The 24,187-nt window shown below is 38.8% G+C and overlaps 1 protein-coding gene and 1 non-coding gene across 2 annotated transcripts in view; both read left to right on the top strand.

Moving 5' to 3' along the window:
* LOC105875154 (uncharacterized) overlaps positions 1–22,855 on the top strand; it is a 49,366-nt gene extending 26,511 nt beyond the window's left edge. Inside the window, exon 4 of the transcript XR_012922201.1 lies at positions 22,649–22,855. This is a non-coding gene — a transcript (uncharacterized LOC105875154). The remainder of the gene's footprint in view (positions 1–22,648) is intronic.
* Positions 22,856–22,863: 8 nt separating this feature from the next.
* On the top strand, positions 22,864–23,796 carry LOC142860974 (olfactory receptor 1L8). Its single transcript, XM_076008433.1, has one exon. The coding sequence runs from the start codon at positions 22,864–22,866 to the stop codon at positions 23,794–23,796; it is 933 nt and encodes a 310-aa protein (XP_075864548.1).
* The last annotated feature ends 391 nt before the right edge of the window (positions 23,797–24,187 follow it).

The following is a 24,187-nucleotide window of genomic DNA, read 5'->3' as shown; positions in this document are numbered from 1 at the left end:
GAGTCTGCCGATCCACGAGCATGGTATGGATTTCCATCTGTTTACATCCTCTGCTATTTCCTTCCTCAGTGTTTCATAGCTCTCCCTGTAGAGGTCTTTTACGTCCTTGGTTAAGTATATTCCTAGGTACTTTAATTTCTTTGTTGCTATTGTGGAGGGAATTGAGTCTTTGATTTGGTTCTCAATTAGATTGTTGTTGGCATATATGAATGCCTCTGATTTCTGTGTATTGATTTTGTATCCTGAGACTTTACTAAATTCATTGATCAGTTCCAGGAGTTTGTTGGTTGAATCTTTGGGGTTTTCTAGATACAATATCATATCATCAGCAAACAGTGAAAGTTTGATCTCTTTTGCCCCTATTTGGATACCTTTGATTCCATTTTCCTGTCTGATTGCTGTAGCCAGGACTTCCAGCACTATGTTGAACAGAAGTGGAGATAGTGGGCAGCCTTGTCTGGTTCCAGTTCTAAGTGGGAATGATTTCAATTTTTCCCCATTCAGTATGATGTTGGCTATGGGTCTGTCATATATGGCTTGTATCATTTTTAGGTATGTCCCTTCTATGCCTATTTTCTTAAGTGTTCGTATCATCAAAGGATGTTGAATTTTGTCAAAAGCTTTTTCTGCATCTATTGAAAGAATCATGTGGTCTTTGTTTTTGCTTCTGTTTATGTGGTGAATTGCATTTATAGATTTACGTATGTTGAACCATCCCTGAATCCCTGGGATGAAGCCAACTTGGTCGTGGTGGATTACTTTTTTGATAAGTGTCTGGATTCGGTTAGCTAAGATTTTGTTGAAAATTTTTGCATCTATATTCATTAGGGATATTGGTCTGTAGTTTTCTTTTTTTGTTGCATCCTTTCCTGGTTTTGGTATCTATTTGCTTCATAAAAGGTGTTGGGGAGGTTTCCGTTCTTCTCGATGTTGTGGAATAGTTTCTGCAAGATAGGTACTAGTTCTTCTTTGTAAGTCAGGTAAAATTCAGGTGTGAAGCCATCTGGACTGGGACTTTTCTTTTTAGGGAGATTTTTAATTGCTGTTTCTATTTCAGCTGTTGAGAGTGGTCTGTTCAGGGAATCTATTTCTTCCTGGTTGAGCCTAGGGAGGCTGTGTGTTTCTAGAAATTTGTCCATTTCCTCCACATTTTCCAGTTTGTGTGCATAAAGATTTTTGTAGTATTCATAAATTGTATCTTGTATCTCTTTGGGATCAGTTGTGATATCTCCTTTTTTATTCCTGATGGAGCTTATTAGAGATTTCCCTTTTCTGCTTTTCATTAGCTTAGCCAATGGTGTGTCAATTTTGTTTATTTTTTCAAAGAACCAACTTTTTGTTTTATTAATCTCCTGGATAGCTTCCCTGTTTCAATTTCATTTAGTTCTGATTTGATCTTGTTGATTTCACTCCTTCAGCTGGGTTTGGGGTTGGTCTGTTCTTCTTTTTCCAGCTCTTTGAGTCGTTTCATTAGATTGTTTATTTGTGATCTTCTTGTCTTTTGGTTATAGGCATTTATGGAGATAAACTTTCCTCTCAGAACTCCTTTAGCTGTGTCCCAGAGGAGTTGATAACTTGTCTCTCCATTGTCGTTTTCTTCATAGAATTTTTTTATTTCCATCTTGATTTCTTCATTTACGAAGTAATCATTTAGTAGGAGGTTGTTTAATTTCCATGTTTTTGCGTAGAAATGTGAGTTTCTGTTAGGGTTGATTTCTAGTTTTATTCCACTGTGATCTGAGAAGGTACATTGTATGATTTCTATTTTTTTAAATTTCTTGAGATTTAGTTTGTGTCCTATGATATGGTCAATCTTAGAGAATGTCCCGTAAGCTGATGAGAAGAACGTATATTCAGTGGATTTTGGGTAGAATGTTCTGTAAATGTCAGTCAGACCCAATTGTTCTAGAGTTTTGTTTAAGTCCATTATTTCTTTATTAATTTTCTGTTTGGAGAATCTGTCTCGTGCCATCAGTGGGGTGTTGAAATCTCCGGCAATTATGGAATTGCTATTAATCCATTTGCTTAGCTCCAGTCAGGTTTGCTTTATGAATCTGGGTGCACCTAAGTTGGGTGCATGTATATTTAAAATTGTTATCTCTTCTTGTTGAACTGTGCCCTTCACCGTTATATAATGACCCTCTTTGTCTTTCACTACTTTTGTTGGTTTAAAAACTAAATCGTCTGAAATTAGAACTGCCACACCAGCCTTCTTTAGGCTTCTATTTGCTTGGAATATTGAGCTCCACCCTTTTATTTTTAGTCTATATGCATCCTTGCAGGTTAGATGTGTTTCCTGAAGACAGCATATACTTGGCCTGCATTTTCTTATCCATTCAGCCAGCCTATGTCTCTTGAGTGGAGAGTTTAAGCCATTCACATTTATTGAGAGAACTGATAGGTAAGGTAGATTACTGTTCATTCTGTTGGGTTGGATGCTGTTGCTATGATTTCTATCTTGAGCCATTGTAATATCTGGCCTTTAATATCTTTGGGTTTTGGTTGTTTTTATATTCGTGGCTTATTATTATGATGTTCCGTGCATAACACTGTTTTAAGTACTTCTTGTAGGGCTGGTGTTGTCTTGGTGAATTCTCTGAGCCTTTGCTTGTCTGAGAATGTTTTTATTTCTCCTTCATATACGAAGCTTAGTTTTGCAGGGAATAATATTCTAGGCTGGGCATTGTTTTGTTTCAGAAGAGTGAGAATGGGGCCCCAGTCTTTCCTTGCTTCTTTTGCTACTTAATTAAATCCCATTTATTTATTTTTGTTGTTATATTTGGTTTTGGGGTCTTACTCATAAATTCTTTGTGTGGGGCAATGTCTAGAAGAGTTTTTCTTACATTTTCTTCTAGAATTTGTATTGTTTCAGGTTTAACATTTAAGTTTTTAATCCATCTTAAGTTTATTTTTTTATATGGTGAGAGATGGGGATCCAATTTCATTCTTCTGCATGTGGCTATCCAATATTCCCAGCACCATTTGATGAATAGGGCATCCCATCTGAAAAAATTGGGCTAACAAAATGAAAGATTCTTCTCAAAAGAATATAGACAAATGGTCAACAAACATATGAAATAATGCTCAACATCATTAATTATCTGAAAATGCAAATTAGAACCACAATGTGATATCATCTAACCACTGTCATAATTGCCATTGTTAAAAAGTCAAAAAACAGTATATGTTGGTTTGGTTGCAGTGAAAAGGAAATACTTATACACTGTTGGTAGGAATGTAAACTTGTACAACTGCAATGGGAAACAGTATGAATATTCCTCAAAGAATTAAAAGTAGACCTACCATTCGATCCAGCAATTCCACTACTGGGGAATTTACCAAAAGGAAAATAAGTCATTTTATAAAAAAAGACACCTGCACTTGAATGTTTATGGCACCACAAGTCACAATAGCAATGATATGGTATCAACCTAATCAACCTGCCTATCACCTCATGAGTGGATTAAAAAATATGGTATATATTAATATTTGCCATGGAGTACTACTCAGCCATAAAAATGAATGAAATAATATCTTTCACTGCAACTTGGATGGAACTGGAGACGATTATCCTAAGTGAAATATCTTAGGAATGGAAAAACAGATACCACATGTTCTCACTTATATGTGGGAACTAAATGAAGGATATATGTGATCACAAAGAGCAGTAATGGACATTAGAAACCATGAAGTGGGAAGAGTGGGAGGGGAGTGAGGGATAAAAATATACCCATGGTGTACAATGCTATTCTGATGATGGGTACACTGAAAGCCCTGATTTCAGCAGGATACAATTTATTCATGTAACAAAAGTCACTTGTACCTCCTAAATTTTTTGAAATAAAAAAGAAAAAAAAAGAATATATCCTTAGAAGCATCTCTAGAGCAGATGCAATAACAAAATTGGTAGTTGTATTTTAAAATAGATCTAAACATAGAAACCTTCCAAAAGAAGATAGACTAGTGGCTAACAAACATGAAAAAATGCTCAACATCTCCAATCATCAGGGAAATGCAAATCAAAACCACAATGAGATATCACTTATCCCCAGCAAGAATGGCCTTTATCAAAAAGTCCCAAAACATATCTTGGCATGGATGCAGAGAGAGAGGAACACTCCTACACTGCTGGTGGGACTGCAAATGAGTACAACCTCTGTAGAAAGCAATATGGAGATACTTCAAAGAGATATAAGTAGATCTACCATTTGATCCAGCAATCCCATTACTGGGCATCTACCCAAAGGAAAAAAAGACATTCTATAAAAAAGACATTTGTACTCGAATGTTTATAGCAGCACAATTCACAATTGCAAAGATGTGGAAACAACCCAACTGGCCATCAATACATGAGTGGATTAATAAAATGTGGTATATGTAGACCATGGAGTTCTACTCAGCCACAAAAAACAATGGTGATCTAGTACCTCTTATATTATCCTGGATAGAGCTGGAACCCATTCTACTAAGTGAATTATTCCAAGAATGGAAAAACAAGCACTGCATGCACTCACCATCAGATTGGTATTAACTGATCAACACTTAAGTGTACATATAGTAATAACATTCATCGGGTGTCAGGCAGGTGGGAGGGGAGGGGATAGGTATATACACACCTAATGGGTGCAGTGCACACCATCTGGGGTATGGACACGCTTGAAGCTCTGACTCGGGGGTGGGGGCAAGAGCAATATACCTCACCTAAACATTTGTGCCCCCATAATATGCTGAAATAAAAACAATATAAAGCAGTAAAATATCTTAGGATGAATGTCATTAAACCTTTTATATCACATCAAAATATAATATTGTATTTAGAACAAAACAAAACAAAACACAAAAACATAGACTGTTAACATAGTGCTGAATGGTTCAGTGAAAAAAAAAAAGCTCCGTGAGAGCCAGAATAATGTGGTTCAAGTACTCTTATCTCCAATCATATGGCTTGATTTGTAAGTCATTTCAGAATAACAAACTAGGGACTTATGCTCAAGCAGAGGGTGTACTCCCTTGGGGAGGTGTCAGGATCTTTGAAGGCCTTTATGCTTTTATCCCCTAGCGTCTTATTTGCCTTGTCCCATCTTCAAATCATTTGCTCATATGGAGAGAAAATGTTGATTAGAGCAGTATATGTGAACAGAGTGAGGAAAGCAAGAAAAGAAAAAAAATGAAATAATTGAGGGAAATATGTAGATTTCATGTCCATTTAGACATACTGTAATCATTAAGAGTATGTGTTTGGAATCAAATATCTGGATTCAAATTCTGGCTCTGCCACTTGTTCACTGTGTAACTTCAGTTCAGTCAAGTAATTTAACCACTCTGAGCCTTTGTTTTCTGTACAACGAAAAAGATGAAAATATTTACCTCAAAGGAATATGTTGAATATTTCTGAGGATAATAAAGAACTAAGAATAAGACCCAGAACAAGCAAACTTGCATGTATGTATATATGACATGCATATACATATATCATACATACACACATACATGAGGGCTACCTGGAAAGTATCCAGCCATTGTTAATATAACAATAACTTATTACATGGCTGGATACTCTCCAGACAGTGTGTGTGTGTGTGTGTGTGTGTGTGTGTGTGTGTGTGTGTGTGTGTATCAAAACTACGATAGAGATTAGGAGTGAGAAAATTATAACTCAATGAGGTTATTTCATTTGCCCTCAGTTGGAAAGCTAGCAGGTGGAAGATCCAGCATTTGAACTTAGGCACCAAGATAACTCTACAAGTTGATTTCCCCTGAATTCCCAAAATGATGTTTCTGGCCTCATGGAGACTGCAGTGCTCTCCTGCTCAGGAATCTCCGTAAGGCACTCTTCATGTCTTTGTTTCTCAGGCTGTAGATAAATGGGTTCAGCATGGGAGTCACGACAGCATACATCACTGCTGCGATCCTGTCCTTGCTGGCCGAGCCAGCAGCGGAGGGAATGAAGTACACCCCAATAGCAGACACATAGAACAAGCAAACCGATGAGAGGTGGGAGCCGCAGGTGGAGAAGGCCTTCCACTTCCCACTTGCTGACGGGACTCTCACGATGGCAGCCACGATGCGAACATATGAAATGGTGATGAGCAAGGGGATCAAGACGGTTAATGCCCCTCCCCAGTACATCAGCACACATTGGTTGGCATAGGTATTGGAACAAGAGAGTTTCAACAGGGGGAGAAGTTCACAAAAGAAGTGGGGAATGACATTGTCAGTGCAGAAGGATAACTGAGCTAGGAGAATGGTGTGGGTTAGAGAGTAAGAATGGGCAAGGACTAGGGACGTGACCACCAGCAGGCTGCAGCGTCTGGGACTCATGACCAAGGTGTAGTGGAGGGGATGGCAGATAGCCACAAGCCTGTCGTATGCCATCACTGCCAGGAGGAAGACATCTAGACCAATGAACCACAGGAAGAAATGGACCTGAGACAGGCATCCTGTATAGGGGATGGTACGCCTGTGGGTTGGGATGCTCACCAGCATCCTGGGGACCGTGGTAGATGACAAACACAGGTCAGTGAGGGAGAAGTTGGCCAGGAAGAAGTACATGGGAGTGTGGAGCTGTGGATCGGAGCCAATGGCCAGGATGATGAGCAGGTTCCCCACCACGGTGACCAGGTACATGCCCAGGAAGATGCCAAAGAGGAGAGGCTGCTGTTCCTGCTGCTCAGAGAGGCCCAGGAGGAGGAATTCAGAGACGCTGGTGTGGTTTCCCGGTTTCATGTCACTGTGTCACTACAGAATAAAATCAGGGATGACATTTCAAAAACTTTCCTTGCTCTAATATTGTCTCAATGGGAACAAAGGCATAAAATAAAGATAGCATCAGAATATTAATAACTTCAAATTAGCTCATTGAAACCTGATGGATCGCTATGGGGGAGTTTTTGTTATATCCATTTGATTGATGAAGGAACTGTGTCTCCTAGAAAGAGGTAAAGGAAAAACTTAAATCTTGGCAATTCTGACATTAGAGTCTTTGATCTTAACCTCTCTACTCATCTGCCTATGATAAGGCAACTAGAACTAATTCATTTATTCACTCCACATTCATTGAGTGTTTCACATGTGTATCTGCTCTAGGTACCGGAGAAATAGAATAGTGGTAAAGCTACAGCAAGGCTTCCTCCCTTGTGCAGATAATATCTTCATCAGAGGAATCATGTAATAAACAAACACATAAACGAAAAAAGAAGTGTTAAAATGAAGTCAAAATAGAGTGATGCCCAACAAACACATGAAAAAAATGCTCAACATCTCTAATCATCAGGGAAATGCAAATCAAAACCACAATGAGATATCACTTATCTCCAGCAAGAATGGCCTTTATGAAAAAGTCCCAAAACAATAAATGTTGGCATGTATGTGGAGAGATAAGAACACTCCTACACTGCTGGTGGGACTGCAAACTAGTGCAACCTCTGTGGAAAGCAATATGGAGATACCTCAAAGAGACACAAGTAGATCTACCATTTGATGCAGCAATCCCATTACTGGGCATCTACCCCAAAGAACAAAGACATTCTGTAAAAAAGATATCTGCACTTGAATGTTTATAGCAGCACAATTCACAATTGAAAGATATGGAAACAACCCAAGTGCCCATCAATATACATGAATGGATTAATTAGATGTGATATATGTATACCATGAAGTACTCTTCAGCTATAAGAAACAATGGTGATCTAGCACCTCTTGTATTATCCTGGATAGAGCTGGAACCCATTCTACTAAGTGAAGCATCCCAAGAATTCAAAAATAAGCATCACATATACTCACCATCAAATTGGTTTTAACTGATCAACACCTAAGTGCACGTATAGGAATAACATTCATCGGGCATTGGACATATGAGAGGAGGGAGGCGGGGATGGGTATGTACATACATAAACAGTGCGATGAACAACGTCTGGGGGATGGACACGCTTGAAGCTCTGACACAGGGGGGAGAGGAGGGGCAAGGGCAATATACGTAACCTAAACATAATATGCCGAAATAAAAAATATATATAGGCCGGGCGCTGTGGCTCACGCCTGTAATCCTAGCTCTTGGGAGGCCGAGGCGGGCGGATTGCTCAAGGTCAGGAGTTCGAAACCAGCCTGAGCAAGAGCGAGACCCCGTCTCTACTATAAATAGAAAGAAATTAATTGGCCAACTGATATATATATAAAAAATTAGCCGGGCATGGTGGCGCATGCCTGTAGTCCCAGCTACCTGGGAGGCTGAGGCAGAAGGATCACTCGAGCCCAGGAGTTTGAGGTTGCTGTGAGCTAGGCTGACGCCACGGCACTCACTCTAGCCTGGGCAACAAAGCGAGACTCTGTCTCAAAAAAAAAAAAAAAAAAAAAGAAAGAAAAATATATATAGTGATGATTAACAGATTACTTTAAATTGAATGGACAGCAAATAACTAAAGGAGGAATGAAGGGATGGATAAGAAGGAGACAGCCAAGAAAAAGAATTGGTTGGAAGAGTATTTTAGAAATGGGAACAGTAAGTGCAGACTTGGGAATGAGCACTTGTATTTGGAGAGGAAAGAAGGCAAGTATGGCTCAAAAAAAGTGAGCAAAGGAGTGTGGTAGGAGAGGAGGCCAAGGGGTGGGCAGGGGCAGGTGGCACATGGCCGTGGAGTGCAGATTAGGGAGTCTGGACTTCATTCTCAGGCAGTCAGGGCTCCGTGGGGATGTGAGGGGACATGAGAGTGGGTAAGCAGCAGATGGTCGTGGTCTGATTTATGTCATGGGAAGATTGTCCCGCTGCTGTGTGGAGAAGGATGGCAGGAGCCAGACTGCAAGCAGGGAGGCCAGTGAGGAAACACGTCCAGGATGCAGGGTGAAGCTGGGGTGGAGTGAAGTGGACGGACGTAGGCTGCGTTTTAGAGTTTGCTGACTTATCTGAGGAACTGCACATGCTGGACATGGGCCCAATAGTAAAAGGCTTTTCACTCCTCCAGCTGCACCCTTGGGGGTACAAATATTAAAATCCTTTGAAGTAAACAGGAAAGAATTAAGCTGATTTCCTCTATCAATGGAGTTCTTTAAAAATTATGTAGCTTAAAATAGCTGATAAATGATCTCTAGAATAGTTTTCAAATGGCAGAATACCTGGAATGTCCTGGAAACAAGCTAACTGAGTTGGGGAGGGGGGTGTCCAGAGATGTGCATAACTCGGAGTCATTCCCAGAAGGGGATGGGATGAAAAAGCCAAAGGCTTCAGGGACAATTCACCCGGTTGGTGCTATAAAAACCATTTATGATGTGTTTACTGTGTGCCAGTGATTTATATCATGTAATCCACACAAACTATGTGCTATATATCTTTTCCCTACATTTTCAGATCAAGAAACAAAGAGCTCAGACAGACTGATCAGCCTAAGTCACACAGCTAATAAGGGAATAAACCAACATTCAAATTAAGATCTTTCTTCTGCCAAACCTTGGAAGTTAGTCCCTGCTGCAATCCCACTCCTTAAGGCAGGCAGACTTCATTTCTTTCGTGGGCACTACAAACTATTTGGGAAACGTAACTTTATGGTATTGATTCATTCTTTAGAATGCTTCCACAGTGGGTCTAGGAGCCATGTTTTTAATTTTTCATATATTCAAATATTTGTTGATTGCCTACATGAATATTTACTGAATGCCAGGAATCCCTGTTCATACTGGATATTTAAGAATAATCAAAATAAGCACAGTTCCCGTGCTTACAAACTAATTGAGACTGCCAACAAACAATTAAACAAGTAAACATATAGTCAGAACCTTTGATTAGCATTGGCAAGGAGAGATATGGGGGTGCCATTGAAAAAGTATAACTGGAGGACCTAATTTAGATTGGAGTTCACAGATAACACCTTTGAGAAAGTGAAGTATAATTTCGGATCTAAAATAGTAATTAGCTGTAACAAGAGTAAAGGCAGGAAGAGTGGGGCTATAAACTTTCCAGCGTGTGTGAAGGTCCAAGGTATCATAATAAAGGGCCTGACCAGCATGGGAAGCTCAGGGTGGTTGGAGAACAGTGAGAAGGTGATAAATTACATGAAATATGGCCTTAGCCCTCTGGCCGCAGGTGATTGAACCATGGAGTCCCCTGAACCAAACTGAGTCAGTCAATTGGGTTGTCTTTTCAAAACTTAGAATTACTGAGAGTTTAGCCAGTTAATTCGAGCTCTGAAGACAAAAATTCTTGCAGAGTTGGCAAAAGAAGCAGTATCCTGGCCACCACACCATAAACATTTGAGATGAAACTGCAAAGAGAAAACTGGGAAAAAACTTGGAGAAAAGAGAAGTCAAGAGGACTGATATTCCAGAAAGACACAGATTAGCTGCTTGTTGATTTTCCAGTTTAATTTTATTCTATTTAGTCTTTTTCCCCCTATAACAAGAGGTGGGATAACTCAGTGCCCAAGAGTGCAGACTCTGGGGTAAGACAGACCTGGGTGTAAATCCTGCCCCTGTCATTTGTTCGATAAAGGGAAAAAATCACAGAATATCTCGATGATCACGACAACAGCAAGAAGAGTTAACAAATACTGACTGTTAATATCCTGCCCAGGCACTGTGCCCAAAGTGCTGTACTTCTCTTATCTCATTGGATTTTCACTATTTTATAAGATAAGGAAACTAAGGTATAAAGAGGTAAAGTGATTTGTCCAAGGTGACTCAGCTGGTAAGGAGAAAAGCCCAGACTTGAACTATGGTCTGTCTGATTCAGCACTCACCCTGCAGGTAATGACCAATCTCAGAGACTACTGAGCTGTGGGTTCTGCAGCCTTGACACGTTCCTCTTGGACAGTGGCAAATTCGCATCACAGCCCCATCTGGAGACCCGGGTCTTCCCCTTATGCAATGGAAATGAAATGCAATGTTGTAGGCACCTGTGGAGTCGATTTCTGGAATCATAATAAGTGGAACTGCAAGGCCCTAAGGGATCTCATGTGGGAATATTTACTGGGTTTGGAGCCCCCAGACTTCTTAATAGTGGGAACAGAGACTAATTGTCTCTGAATCCCTGAAGAGAGGACCTGCACTGCTGTTTTCAAGTGGGATTCCTGTTCTACTTGTGAGCTCTCGGAGAATGAGGCACTGCTCGGGGCTTGCTAATGCCACCCTATTTGCTTCAGTCTATGCCTCAGATGGAAAAACTTGGGTAAACAGTCCAGATGGGAACAGTAGAGACAAGGCATCTGTTTCTTTATCTGATTTTGACACTGTCTTAGGCCAAGTACCTTGGCCAATGTTCTAACCCTTCTGTGTGTTATTATCTGTCTGGTGTGCAATTGGTGTCTTTCATAGAACAGAAATTCTTAAATTTAATGTAAATCAGTTCACCAGTTTTACATGACTTACTTTACTCAGCATTTTGTTTGTGAGATTCACCAATGCTTACTGTGTATTTGGTTTATTTATTCTTATTCTCATTTTGTTTAGAATTCCATTAAGTGTGCCACAATTTTTTAATCCATTATAACACAGATGTACATTTAGATTTTTTTCCATGTTGGTCTATTATGAATAGAGCTACTAGGAATATTCCTGTAAATATCTTTGGGTAAGCATATATATGTAATTCTCCATAGTGGAATTACATATATATGTTTGCATATATATGAACCTGTATGTATCCATGGGGAATACATTAATAGATACTATTTAATGGCATTCCAGAGAGGTTTTTTTTGTTGTTGTTGTTGTTTTTTACCACTATATACTCCCAGTTGTAGAATAAGAGGGTTTTAGTGGCTGCAAATACTTAGCAAGAGTAGGGTTGTTAGTCTTTCAAATTCTAGCCATGCTAATGGGGGCATTACAGTATCTCATGGTGATTTTAATTTGTATTTCTTTGATATCAACTGAATGTGAACATCTTTTAATGTGTCTATCGATCATTTGGATATCTTCTTGTGTGAATTAGCTATTCAAATCTTTTGCTTATTTTTTCTATTGCATTTTGTCTCTTTTTTCTTGAAGAGCACTTGTGTATTCTAAATTTTCTTTCTTTGTTGAAGATAGAGAATCTTCTCTCACTCTGTGAGTTGCTATTTCACTATCTAAATGGCATATTTTGATGGATAATAGTTCTTAAATCTAATTTAGTCTAATTTGTCTATTTGCTCTTTTATAGTTAGTACTTTGTGTTTTTATGTTACCTGGACAAATATTTAAAGATATTCTCCCGTGTTATTTCCAAAATACTTTCCTTTTTTACATTTTATTTTGTATCTATGATACTTTTGGAAGTGATTTTTGTTTATGCTAAGAGTTATAACTCACCTTTCTTCTATATGGATAGTTATACCAGCCCTATTATTTTTTTTTATTTCAGCATATTATGAGGGTACAAATGTTTAGGTTACATGTGTTGCCTTTTCCCTCCCTTCCCCACTGGAGTCAGAGCTTCAAGCATGTCCAACCCCTGGATGCTGCACATCACACTATTATGTATGTATATACCCCTCCTCTCCTCCCCCCTCCTATCTGCCCGACATCTCATAAGTGTTATCCCATATGTCCACTTAGGTGTTGATCAGTGAAACCATTTCAGCACCATTATTAAAAAGGTCATTCTTTCCTCACTGCATTGTAGTATCACCTTTGTCACATATCAGGTGATACATATGTATGAGTCTATTCAGTTTCATTGGTTTGTCTGTCCTTATAGTACAGTACAACACTGCTATAATTACAATATAATTATAATAAATCTTAATTTTTAGTAGTATAATTTCTCGTAATTTCTTGTTCTTTAAAGATTATCTCAACTCTGTATTTTCATGTATATTTTAGAAATAGTTTTGCCAGTTTCTCTCTCTCTCTCTCATGCACACACACACACATGCACACAAAGATACTACCATGTGAGCATTTTCTAGTGATTCCTTCTCCAGTCTCAGTCTTAGTCATAGGTATGTTCAGATATGAACCCAGCCAAAGACTCAGGGAAGGCCATCTGCAAATATCTGATATTTCTCTCTGTGAAGTCTCCTTCTTTCTAGCATCGTCCCAGGAATTCTAGCTTTGTTGGTTTCCCTGATCTTCAAATGTTGCCTCTTCAACTTACAGAGGTTTCTGGGATGTTTTGGGGTTTTCCTTTCTACACTGAAACTTGGAAATGCTCTCCAGACAGCAGGACTGGAAATCAGAACAAGCATCCATGTGTTTCCACCCTCCTGGAGACAGTTGTTTTGTGTGGCCGTCTAAAAATAGTAGCTTTATTGATATAATTCACATACCATAAGATTCAGTGTAATTTCAGTATAAAGTCTGTAAATTTTATAGTTAGTAAATTCAGTTAGTTAAGTTAGTAAAGTCAGTAAATTTAATTCAGAGTTGTGAAATCCTCATCACTGTCTGATTTTAACCCAAAAAGAGATCTAGTACCATTGGCAATCAGTCATTATTCTACCTTGCACACAGCCCTGTAAACCACCAATCCACTTCCTCTGTCTATGGATTTGCCTATTCTGGACATTGCGTGTAAATGGAATCACACAATGTGATCCTTTTTGACTAACTTCTTTCATTTTGGTTTTCTTTTTCTTTTTCTTTTTTATTTCAGCATATTATAGGGGTACAAATGTTTAGGTTACGTATATTGCCCTTGCCCCACCCACATGTACTCACCATCAAATCGGCTTTAATTTCTTTCATTTTGCATTAATATTTTCAAAGTCCATCCATATTGTAGCATGAATCAGTACTTTATTCCTTTTTATTGCTGAAAAATATTCTGTTGTATGGATAAACCACATTTTGTTTATCCTTTCATCACTTGACAGACATTTGAATGATTTCCATTTTTTGGCTATTGTGAATGTGCTGTTATGAACATTCGTGTACATGTTTTTGTGTGGACATTTTTTATTTCTCTTGGATATATAATTAGAAGTGAAATTTTGGGGTCTTATGGAAAATTTGTATTTAACTTCTGAGAACCTGCAAACTGTTTCCCAAAGTGCCTGTGCCATTTCACATTCCCACCAGAAATGTTAGAGAGTTCTTCTTTTTGTTGTTTTCCTTATTTATTTATTTCAATTTCAGCATGGTACAGGTACAAATGTTTAGGTTACATATATTGCCTTTGCCCTGCTTGAGTCAGAGCTTCAAGCATGTCCATTCCCCAGACGGTGTGCACCACACCCATTAGGTGTGAATATACCCATCCCCCTCCCACCTGCCCAACACCCGGTAAATGTTACTACTACATGTGCACATACTTATTGATCAATTAATACCAATTTAATGGTGAGAACATGTGGTGCTTGTTTTTCCATTCTTGGGATACTTCACTTAGCAGAATGGGCTCCAGCTCTACCCAGGATAATACAAGAGGTGCTAGCTCACCATTGTTTTTTGTGGCTGAGTAGCACTCCATGGTATACATATGCCACATTTTATTAATCCACTCATGGATTGATGGGCACTTGGGTTGTTTCCACATCTTTGCAATTATGAATTGTGCTGCATAAACATTCTACTGCAGGTGTCTTTTTTATAGAATGTCTTTTTTTCCTTTGGGTAGATGCCCAGTAATGGGATTGCTGGATCAAATGGTAGTTCTACTTGTAGAGTGTTCTAATTTCTCCACATCCTCACTAAACTTGTTATTGTCTGTCTTTTTTTTTTTTTTAATCATTTTAGAGAGTGTGAAGTGCTATCTCCTGTATGTACAATTTGATATGTACAATTCCTTAACGACTGATGATGTTAGCATCTTTTCACATGCTTATAGGCTATTTATATATCTTCTTGGGAATATTATCTATTCAAATACTTTGACTATTTTTAATTGGTTTTCTGAGTTGTAAGTTTATATATTCTAGATACAAGCCCCTTATCAAAGATATGATTTGAAAATATTTTATTTCATTTTGTAGACTGTCTTTTCACCTCTTTGATAGTGTTCTTTGAAGTTCAAAGGTTTCTAATTTTACTAAGTCCAATTTATATATTTTTTGTCACTTTTGGTTTTGGTGCTGTATCTAAGAAATCATTGACTATCCACAATGATTTACTCCTGTGTTTCCTAAGAGTTTAATAGTATCAACTTACATTTAGGTCTATGATCCATTTCTAGCTAATTTTTATATATGATGTGAGGGAGAGGTCCAACTTCATTGTTTTGTATGTGGATATTCAGTTGTCTAATCACCATTTGTTGAAGAGACTATTTTTTTTTATTTGAACTTCACCTTTGAATTTTAGTTTTAATTTTATTTTATTCCTAGAGGTTTTATTTTGTTCTCTCCTATATATTACTACTGATTATTTTTTAATTGTGGCTTTTCAGGTCTGATTCTGTTGTTTGTTATTCCTAAACCTTGCTCATTATGTCTGTTTTTCCCCCCTTTAACAAGTTTTTTGTTTGTGTTTTTTAAACTCATATATTTTGAAACTTAACCTCTAGAAATTCTTTGAAGCCTGAGTTTCAACTATTTTCCAAAAACGATTTTTGAATACTTTTGCCTGATTTCAACTTAAACTAAACTCTCAGCTTATAATTTTTAAACCATGGATATAGTTTTAGTATGTGCTCCAATCTTTCATTAGTTGTTGAAACTTCTCAGAAGTTTTTAAAAATGTACTTGAGTCAAAAACTCAGAAAGAGAAATTTGCTTGCTGTTTCCCAGCATGGACTAAATTTCTTTAGTTAATCCTTACATAGTAGAGCTTAGTCCCCCAGTGGTCCTAGCTTTGGGTGAAGGTGTCCAATATCTTTATCCCTTCCTCAGGCTATGTTTTTTTCTCTTGTTTCTTGTGAGGTCTTTAAAAATGAAGTGGTATCTCTCCAGAGACTGACATTATGAATCCACACTTCCTTGATGTTTTTAGCCCTTAAGGATAGAATTTTTCTTGTTTTCCTTACTAGGAAATATATATACCTGGGAATTTGGAAGTAGAAATATGTTTGCCTAATTGCCAGAAACACAAGTCCTAGAAAGATTTTTGAACTTATTTTTGTCAGTCTAGTGATAATGGCCTACATTTTTACTTAGCCATAACTGCCTTAACTTACAATGATAATATAATACTTGTCACTAATATTACAGAAATATAAACCATTATGATTATATTTAACATTCAATCAAATGCTTTTTGAAACTGGTGTTAGAGACACTGAATATTGCTTGATTTTATAAATGAAAACCAATTGTTCATTCAAGGACCTGATGTGTGTGATCACTTGAAAGAAAGCAAAACACTGATATATATATAGTTATTATTTGAGTGATTTTAGCAGTTTTATTGAGCCACGCTATAGTATCTCCAGCCTAGAACAAAAGTACATATTTTTTAACAAGCCAAAAATAAAAAACAGATACAACACAAACAGAGCCTGACACCAGCAGTCTTCTCACATGTTTAACCCCCTCCCAATACAATACAACGATCACTTTTTTATTTATGGACAATGGGGTAGGGAGTATATTATCAGTGGACTTCAAATAAATTAGTTTGGTAATTGAAACCTTTCCGCTTTTTCTGGGAATTCCTTTCCCATATTCTTGGGCGCTCTTGGCATTTTATGATCTTCTGCATCAATCCATATATCCTGGAAAATGCAGACTGTAATAAATATCTCAGCCCTGGTGCTCCTCTGCCTTGACCATATGTAAACCTAAATTATTAATATTATAGATCAGACATATCATCTCAGGGAAGGAGAAAGTTATTATTTAATGGTGTCATTGGTAAATGTTTGAGAAATGACCAGTTGGCACTCTGTATCCATTCTGACCTGGTTCTAGCATGCCTGCCTGTGCATCAAAGGCTGGAGAGAAACAAGGATACATTTCTCAGCCTCCTTTACATTTGGAATCCTCAGCGTGAATCAATTAGATAAACGTATATACAATTTAGAATACTGAAATGAGGTGGAAGACATCCTATAGTTTTGGTCTTTCTGCTGTCGCAAATATTGGTGGAACATTTTATTCTGCAGCAGCCTTGCACTGTGCAGTTGCCGGGTACATTGTGTCGAGATGCACCTGCAGTGGGAGTGGCCACAGGAACCTGCTTTGTGTGAACAATCATCAAGTCAGTAGGAATTACGAAGTAGTTTGGATGCTGATTCCTAACTTTTAACGTTTCCTGTGAGGCAGATCTTCTGGTAACAAATTCCCTCGCAGCCTATGGGCACAGGTCCAGGGACACACTAAAAGACTGTCACCTAATCATAGGTCTGTAGCACTTCCCCTCCCCACACAACTCACCACCACATCACCAAAGGCTCATTTACTGCAGTTTCTTTTACCCAGTGCATCGTGTCCAGCTATCAAGAAAAAAGTCCAAGCAACATAGTTTGAGGAAAACTGAGCAAGCATCAGAACTAGAAATGGCAGGAATGTTGGAATTATCAGACCAGGAATTTTCAAAGAAAGCTACACTTAATAGGCTAAGTGCTCTCATGGACAAAGCAGACAACATGCGAGAACAGATAGGTGATGTCAGAATAGAGATGGTAATTCTAAGAAAGGATCAGAAAGAAATGCTGGAAGTTCAAAAACACTCTAACAAATTTTAAAACGCCTTCGATAGGATTGTTAGTAGACTGAACATGGCTGAGAAAAAAATCTCTGAGCTTGAGTAGAAATTTCCAAAAGTGAAAAGCAAAGTGGAAAAAGCGTGAAAAAAAAATGGAACAAAATACCCAAGAACTATGGGACAAAGGACATACCATATGTATGATGAGAATACCAAAAGGAGAAGAGAGAAAAGGACTCAATAAATATCTGAAGTAATAATGACTGAGAATTTCTTCAAATAAACATTAGACACCAACCTACAGATACAGGAAGCCCAGAAAGCACCAAGCAGGAGAAATGCCCCAAATTTACACCTAGGCACATCAGATTCAAATTGCAGAACACCAAAGATAAAGAAAAAAGTCTTGAGAGAATCTAGGGGGAAAAAAGACTTTACCTAAAGAGAAACAAATAAACGAATCATTAATGTATTCAACTTCTCTTCAGAAATAATGCAAGCAAGAAGACAGTGGAGTTAAATATTTAAAGTGTTGGGAGAAAAATCCCTATCAACCTAGGATTCTATATCCTGTGAAATTATCCTTCAAAAGTGAAGGAGAAATAAAGACATTCTCAGATAAACAAAAATTGAGGGAATTTGTTGCCAGTAGATCTGTCTCACAAGAATTGTTAAGATCTTCAAAGAGAAGGAAAATGCTATAGGTCAGAAACTCTGATCTATATAAATAAAGGAAGATCATTGGAGAAGGAATAAGTGAAGATAAAATAAAAATTACTATTTTTCTTATTCTTAATTGATCTAATAGATAACAATTTGTTCAAAATAATAATAGCAACAAAGTATTCCATTAATATATATGTATATTTTGTAGACACAAATATTAAATCAAATGGATCACAGACCTAAATGTAAAATGCAAAATTATAAAACTCATAGAAGATACCATAGGAGAAAAATCCAGATGATCTAGGTTTTAGTGATGACTTTTTAGATACAACACCAAAGCATGATCCATAAAAGAAAGAATTGACAAGCTGGACTTTATTAAAATTAAAAGTTTCTGCTCTGTGAAAGACATGGTTAAGGCAATAAAAAGAGAGGCCACATACTGGAAGAAAATATTTGCAAAAAACATGCTGATAAAGGCTGTTTCCCAAAATATACAAATAACTCTTAAAACACAACAATAAGAAAACAAACAACCCAATTAAAAAATGGGCCAAAGATCTTAATAGACAGATGGAAAATATATACAGATGGAAAATAAGCATATGAAAAGATGCCCCACCTCATATGTCATTAGGGGAATTTAAATTAAAACAATAATGAGATGCCACTGCACACCCATTAGAATGGCCAAACATAAAAGCTCCCAAACATAAAAATATTCACACACATCAATTTTTACCCACCCTTGATAACCATTACTCGATGAAACAGAAACATGCCCTTGAGATGGTGCAGTGAAGTTAAGAAGCTCTGAAATTAGTCCCAACGTCTCCACAGGAAACCTCAGGGATCCTCTGTCTCCTTGGAGTCAGCCCTGCTAACTGTGATTCCCACCCTGCCTTCTCCACCTAGAGAGATCACAGGACAAACTCCCCTGAGAGGTCAGTGCACCACAAGTCTCTCAGCCTAACAAGAGCCCCAGAGTCCAGGAGGACAGAACTCAAACGCATGAAAATGACTGAGCTTCCACAATCAAGAGAGTTCTTGCCACTTGATTCAGGGTATCTGTACCTTCTGCTTGTGGAGCTTGGAAAGGACCATCGGTTAGGAAAGAAATGAGGATTTGAGGCCAGAAAAGGGAAATGTGCTATCCCAGGAGAGCAGTGTAGCAGTTCCTCCCTCCTTTCCTGTTCTTCTCCTTGCTAATTGGCCCAGAAGTTAAGAGGAGAAATGGGAGGAAGCTGAGTGTCGGCTGAGGAGCAGACTTGGAATTAGTTCACAGATGTTGTGCAGAAGATCAGCTTCTGGAGAAACTTGGAAGCAAAGAAAAGCCTCTGGATTTGGAGGTGAGCTTCAGTGCACTGGCCACCCACCTGGCCACTCCAACCCAGTTTGGCACTTCCTCTTTCCTTTCTGATAGTTTCAAATATTTCATGAATTATTAAGTCACAGGGTCCAACTGAAATCCTCATCTGGTTTTTGGCTTTGGGTCCATCCAGCTTGACATCTCAGCCATCAATGCCACATGTTTTGGGGGAAGCAAAACCTCATCAGTAGAAAAGAAAAAAACCTCTTGTATTCCCGGGCTCTCACACTCACTCCGTGCTTTTAGAATCATTCTCCCTGATTCTCAGATCCAAAACCTTCTTCCTTTTTTCTAGTCGCAAGCGTGGGTGATCCTCATGCCTACAACCTAGACTCAAGCATCCAACTCAATCCAATCTGCACTCATTTTTTTATTCTGCGTTCCCCAGGCAGCCCTTTCCTGAATGGCTCATTTTTGAATAATACTCGGTGTTTGACAAACTGCTTTTCAGACATGGTATCTCACTGGTCATTCATAAAACATCAAGAATGAGCTTGTGAGCAGGTGGTAGGGGACAAATCAAACCCGCATATTCTGTCTCAAGTCCAGGCCACTGTCCACTGCACCACAACAACTCCATACCCTGACACGCCCCAGCCATTTTACCCACCTGATTGTGGCCACTCACAGGTATTGAGTTTTTCAAATCCCACATCTGTACAACACAGAAAGCTAGGTCATCTCTCTAGCAATGGTAGATACAAGGATAGATTCCCAACAGAGGACAAGAAAGTGTGTCAGTTGTGTTTGGTGGGGAGAGGGGTAGTTCAAACAGAAAATTATCAAAATTAGGGAAACATAGTGCCACACTACACACATATATATGATATATATCACAATCATGCATGTGTGTGGGGTTCAAGCCCTTGTTACTATTCACTTCCTTAGTGACATTGAACAAATCACTTCACCTTTCTTTTTTTTTTTTTTTTTTTTGAGACAGAGTCTCACTCTGTTGCCCAGGTAAGAGTGCTGTGGCATCAGCCTAGCTCACAGCAACCTCCAACTCCTGGGCTCAAGGGACCCTTCTGCCTCAGCCTCCCGAGTAGCTGGGACTACAGGTGTGCACCACCATGTCCAGCTAATTTTTTCAATTTTTAATTGTCTGGCTAATTTCTTTCTATCTTTAGTAGAGACAGGATCTCGCTCTTGCTCAGGCTTTGACCTCAAGTGATCCTCCTACCTCGGCCTCCCAGAGTGCTAGGATTACAGGTATGAAGCACTGCGCCCAGCCAAAATCACTTCATCTTTCTAAGCCTTGTGTGTGTGAAATGGTAATAGTTAAGCACATGTACCTTCTAATTCCTTACTATGAGATTTAGTGAGATGCTTATCATGTACCCGATATTAACAAATTTTCAATAAATATTGGTTATTATTGACCTTAATTACTGATTCACTCAAATCATTTAATGCATAAACAAATACTTCTTCCATAAAATCTTAAAAAATCATGCACTTAGTCTCACAGCCAGTAAGGGATACATATTTCAAGCATGTGAATTAATTAATTTAGAAACCATCCAGGAATAGCAGACAAGAGAAGATGACACTGAGGTTGATGGTGAACAATAGCTTTTTCTGAGGTTTACGGTATACTTGTCCCTCTTCTAAGTCCTTTAATACATTATTTCATTCAATCCTCATGACAATGAACATATTTTTGTTTGATTTCACACATTTTCACACAGAAAACTGACATTAAAAAATGCTTGGTAACTTACAATACAAATATAGGCGTTTAATTTTTAAACAAGTTAATATGTAAGCAGACAACATTTTTTAAGTGTGTGAAAATTCCAATGTATCAGGTCCATTCACAGTGTGCAAAAGAATATACTGACTCTAAAGAAGTTATTTTAAACATTTTGATAATGCAAGCATGTTTGCTGTCAAGATTTTTATGGTAGCCAAAAATAGATAAATAACCAATATTTTAAAATGCTTGAATATCTCTTTGTAATATGTCTATTCACAGCTATGGATGAATTGGCTTACTCTAAAAATTTAACATTTTGCTCATACAAGAACTTTAACTGCGGAGTTTTTTGTAGTAGCAAGAAATGGAGGCCACTTTGATGTTCTATTGCTGGGTAACTAGACATGACTGGGAAAAACACATAAAAAATTAACATGTTATGCATAGATATTTGTGGATAAACATGTGAAAGATGAATTAGAAAAACATAAAGTTTTTACTTAACAATGGATGTCCATTCTGGACAAATGTGATTTAGGTCCCGGGATTAAAGAAGAGGAAAACAAGTTACAAAGAGGGGAGGCTTGTGCAGACTGATGATGATAGTATGTCATGAGCTAGGGAGGATGACTCTCTCATTCTGTGCCCAGAGGAGAAAAAAATGACTCTGTCTAACTGGGTTCAACAATCCTCTTAGATATGCCCTCTTTTCAAGACAATGCAAAGATAAATTTCAGCATGACACAACAGAATTTGCTTTGATAGAGAATGAGTGTCGACTGGCCATGGTGGCTCACTCCTGTAATTCTAGCACTCTGGGAGGCTGAGTCAGAAGAATTGCTTGAGGTCAGGCATTTGAGACCAGCCTCAGCAACAGCAAGACCTGGTCTCTACCAAAAATAGAAAGAAATTAGCAGGGCAACCAAAAAATAGAAAAAAATATCTGGGCGTAGTCGTGTAGTCATGCACACCTGTAGTCCCAGCTACTCGGGAGGCTGAGGCAGGAGGATTGCTTGAGCCCAGAAGTTTGAGGTTGCTGTCAGCTCGGCTGATGCCACGACACTCTAGCCTGGGTGACAAAGCAAGACTCTGTCTCAAAGAGAGAGAGAGAGTGAGAGAGAGAGAGAATGCTTGTCCTGTTACCTCCCTATCTAAAACAGTCCCATCTTCACTCCCCATCCATGTCCATCTCCAAACACTGCTTTATTTTGTTCACAAATGCATCCCTACTTGATATTATACTACATATTTAATAGTGTATCTCCCCGACTAGAACATCAGCCCCACAAAAGGGACCCGTGTGCACTAATGCTATGTCCCCAGAAGGGGAACAATGCTCTCCACAGAACAGGAACTAATGAGTCTGAATCAGAGAGGTCCACCTCTGATGGTTTCTAAAGGAAAACTCTTCTCTGTCCTTCCAGATTTCAACATCAGGCCCTTGTGAGGGCCATGGATTTGGGAAAGGAGGACCACATACCATGGGCAAACACATGAGGTTGACAGGCTGTCCCACGACTAGTACAGCAGCCAATGTGTCCAAATGGAGGATGCCAAGACTTGCTAGATTCTCATGATTTGTGTTAGGAAATCAGAGCATGTTAAATAACAAAACTTGCATGTAACTGGGCTCACATCAATGGAAAGAATCAACCAAACCAGCAGTGTCTCTGAATTTATTCTCCTGGGACTCTCCTCCCGGCCTGAGGACCAAAAGCCACTCTTTGTCCTGTTCCTCACTGTGTACCTGGTCACGCTAATGGGGAACCTGCTCATTATCTTGGCCATCTGCTCTGACCCCCAGCTCCAGACCCCCATGTATTTCTTCTTGAGTTTTCTGTCTTTCACTGACATTTGCTTCACAACAACTGTTGTCCCCAAGATGCTGATGAACTTCCTGTCAGAGAAGAAGACTATCTCCTATGAAGGGTGTCTGACACAGATGTATTTTCTCTACGCCTTTGGCAACACTGACAGCTGCCTGCTGGCAGTCATGGCCTTTGATCGCTATGTGGCTATCTGTGACCCCTTCCACTATGTCACCACGATGAGCCACCACCGCTGTGTTCTCCTGGTGGCCTTCTCTTGCTCATTTCCTCACCTTCACTCACTCCTGCACACACTTCTGCTGAATCTTCTCATCTTCTGTGACTCCAATGTTATTCACCACTTTCTCTGTGACCTCAACCCTCTGCTGAAATTGTCCTGTTCTTCTATATTTGTCAATGAAATTGTGATTATGACAGAAGTGCCTATTGTTTTAGTGACTCCCTTTCTATGCATTGTTTTCTCCTATGCACGAATCTTCGTAACGGTTCTCAAGATTCCCTCTGCCACTGGGAAACGCAAAGCCTTCTCTACCTGTGGTTCTCACCTTACCGTGGTAACACTCTTTTATGGAAGCATCTTCTACGTCTACTTACAGCCCCTGTCCACCTACACCATCAAGGACCACATGGCAACAATTGTCTATACAGTTTTGTCATCCATGCTAAACCCTTTTATCTACAGCCTGAGAAACAAAGACCTGAAACAAGGCCTGAGGAAGGTCATGGGCAAGAGGAGGTCCTAGACAGCACGCTCTTAAACCCACAAGTGCAAATGTGCCCCACTCAGAACTGGTTTCTACTGGCTCTTGGCAAACAACCAAGATGTAGGAGGCTAGCAGTTTTGACCCATGTGAGACAAGGCCATCGTGGGCACTTGCATCCATTGATGACAGCCCACCAAGTGGCCCAGCATCTGCTTAAATCACAATACTCTTCCTCTCCATTCTTCCTCCTTCCTAGGAAGATTCATTTCTCTACTTTCTCATCTTGCAAATACTGCTTTAAACTAATCCTTTTCCCACAAATATGTCCCAGACAGATTTCTCTCTGTTTATTAAGACTGACCCTCCAAAATTCTTCACATTTCAATATATGACTAAAAAAAAAACTATAATTTGTAGCTATTTAATGTCT

This window comes from Microcebus murinus, chromosome 12 (genome assembly GCF_040939455.1).
Source record: "Microcebus murinus isolate Inina chromosome 12, M.murinus_Inina_mat1.0, whole genome shotgun sequence".
Classification (NCBI taxonomy): Eukaryota; Metazoa; Chordata; class Mammalia; order Primates; family Cheirogaleidae; genus Microcebus; species Microcebus murinus.
The sequence above is the reverse complement of the archived record's forward strand: the minus strand, read 5'-3'. Positions and strand labels throughout refer to the sequence as shown.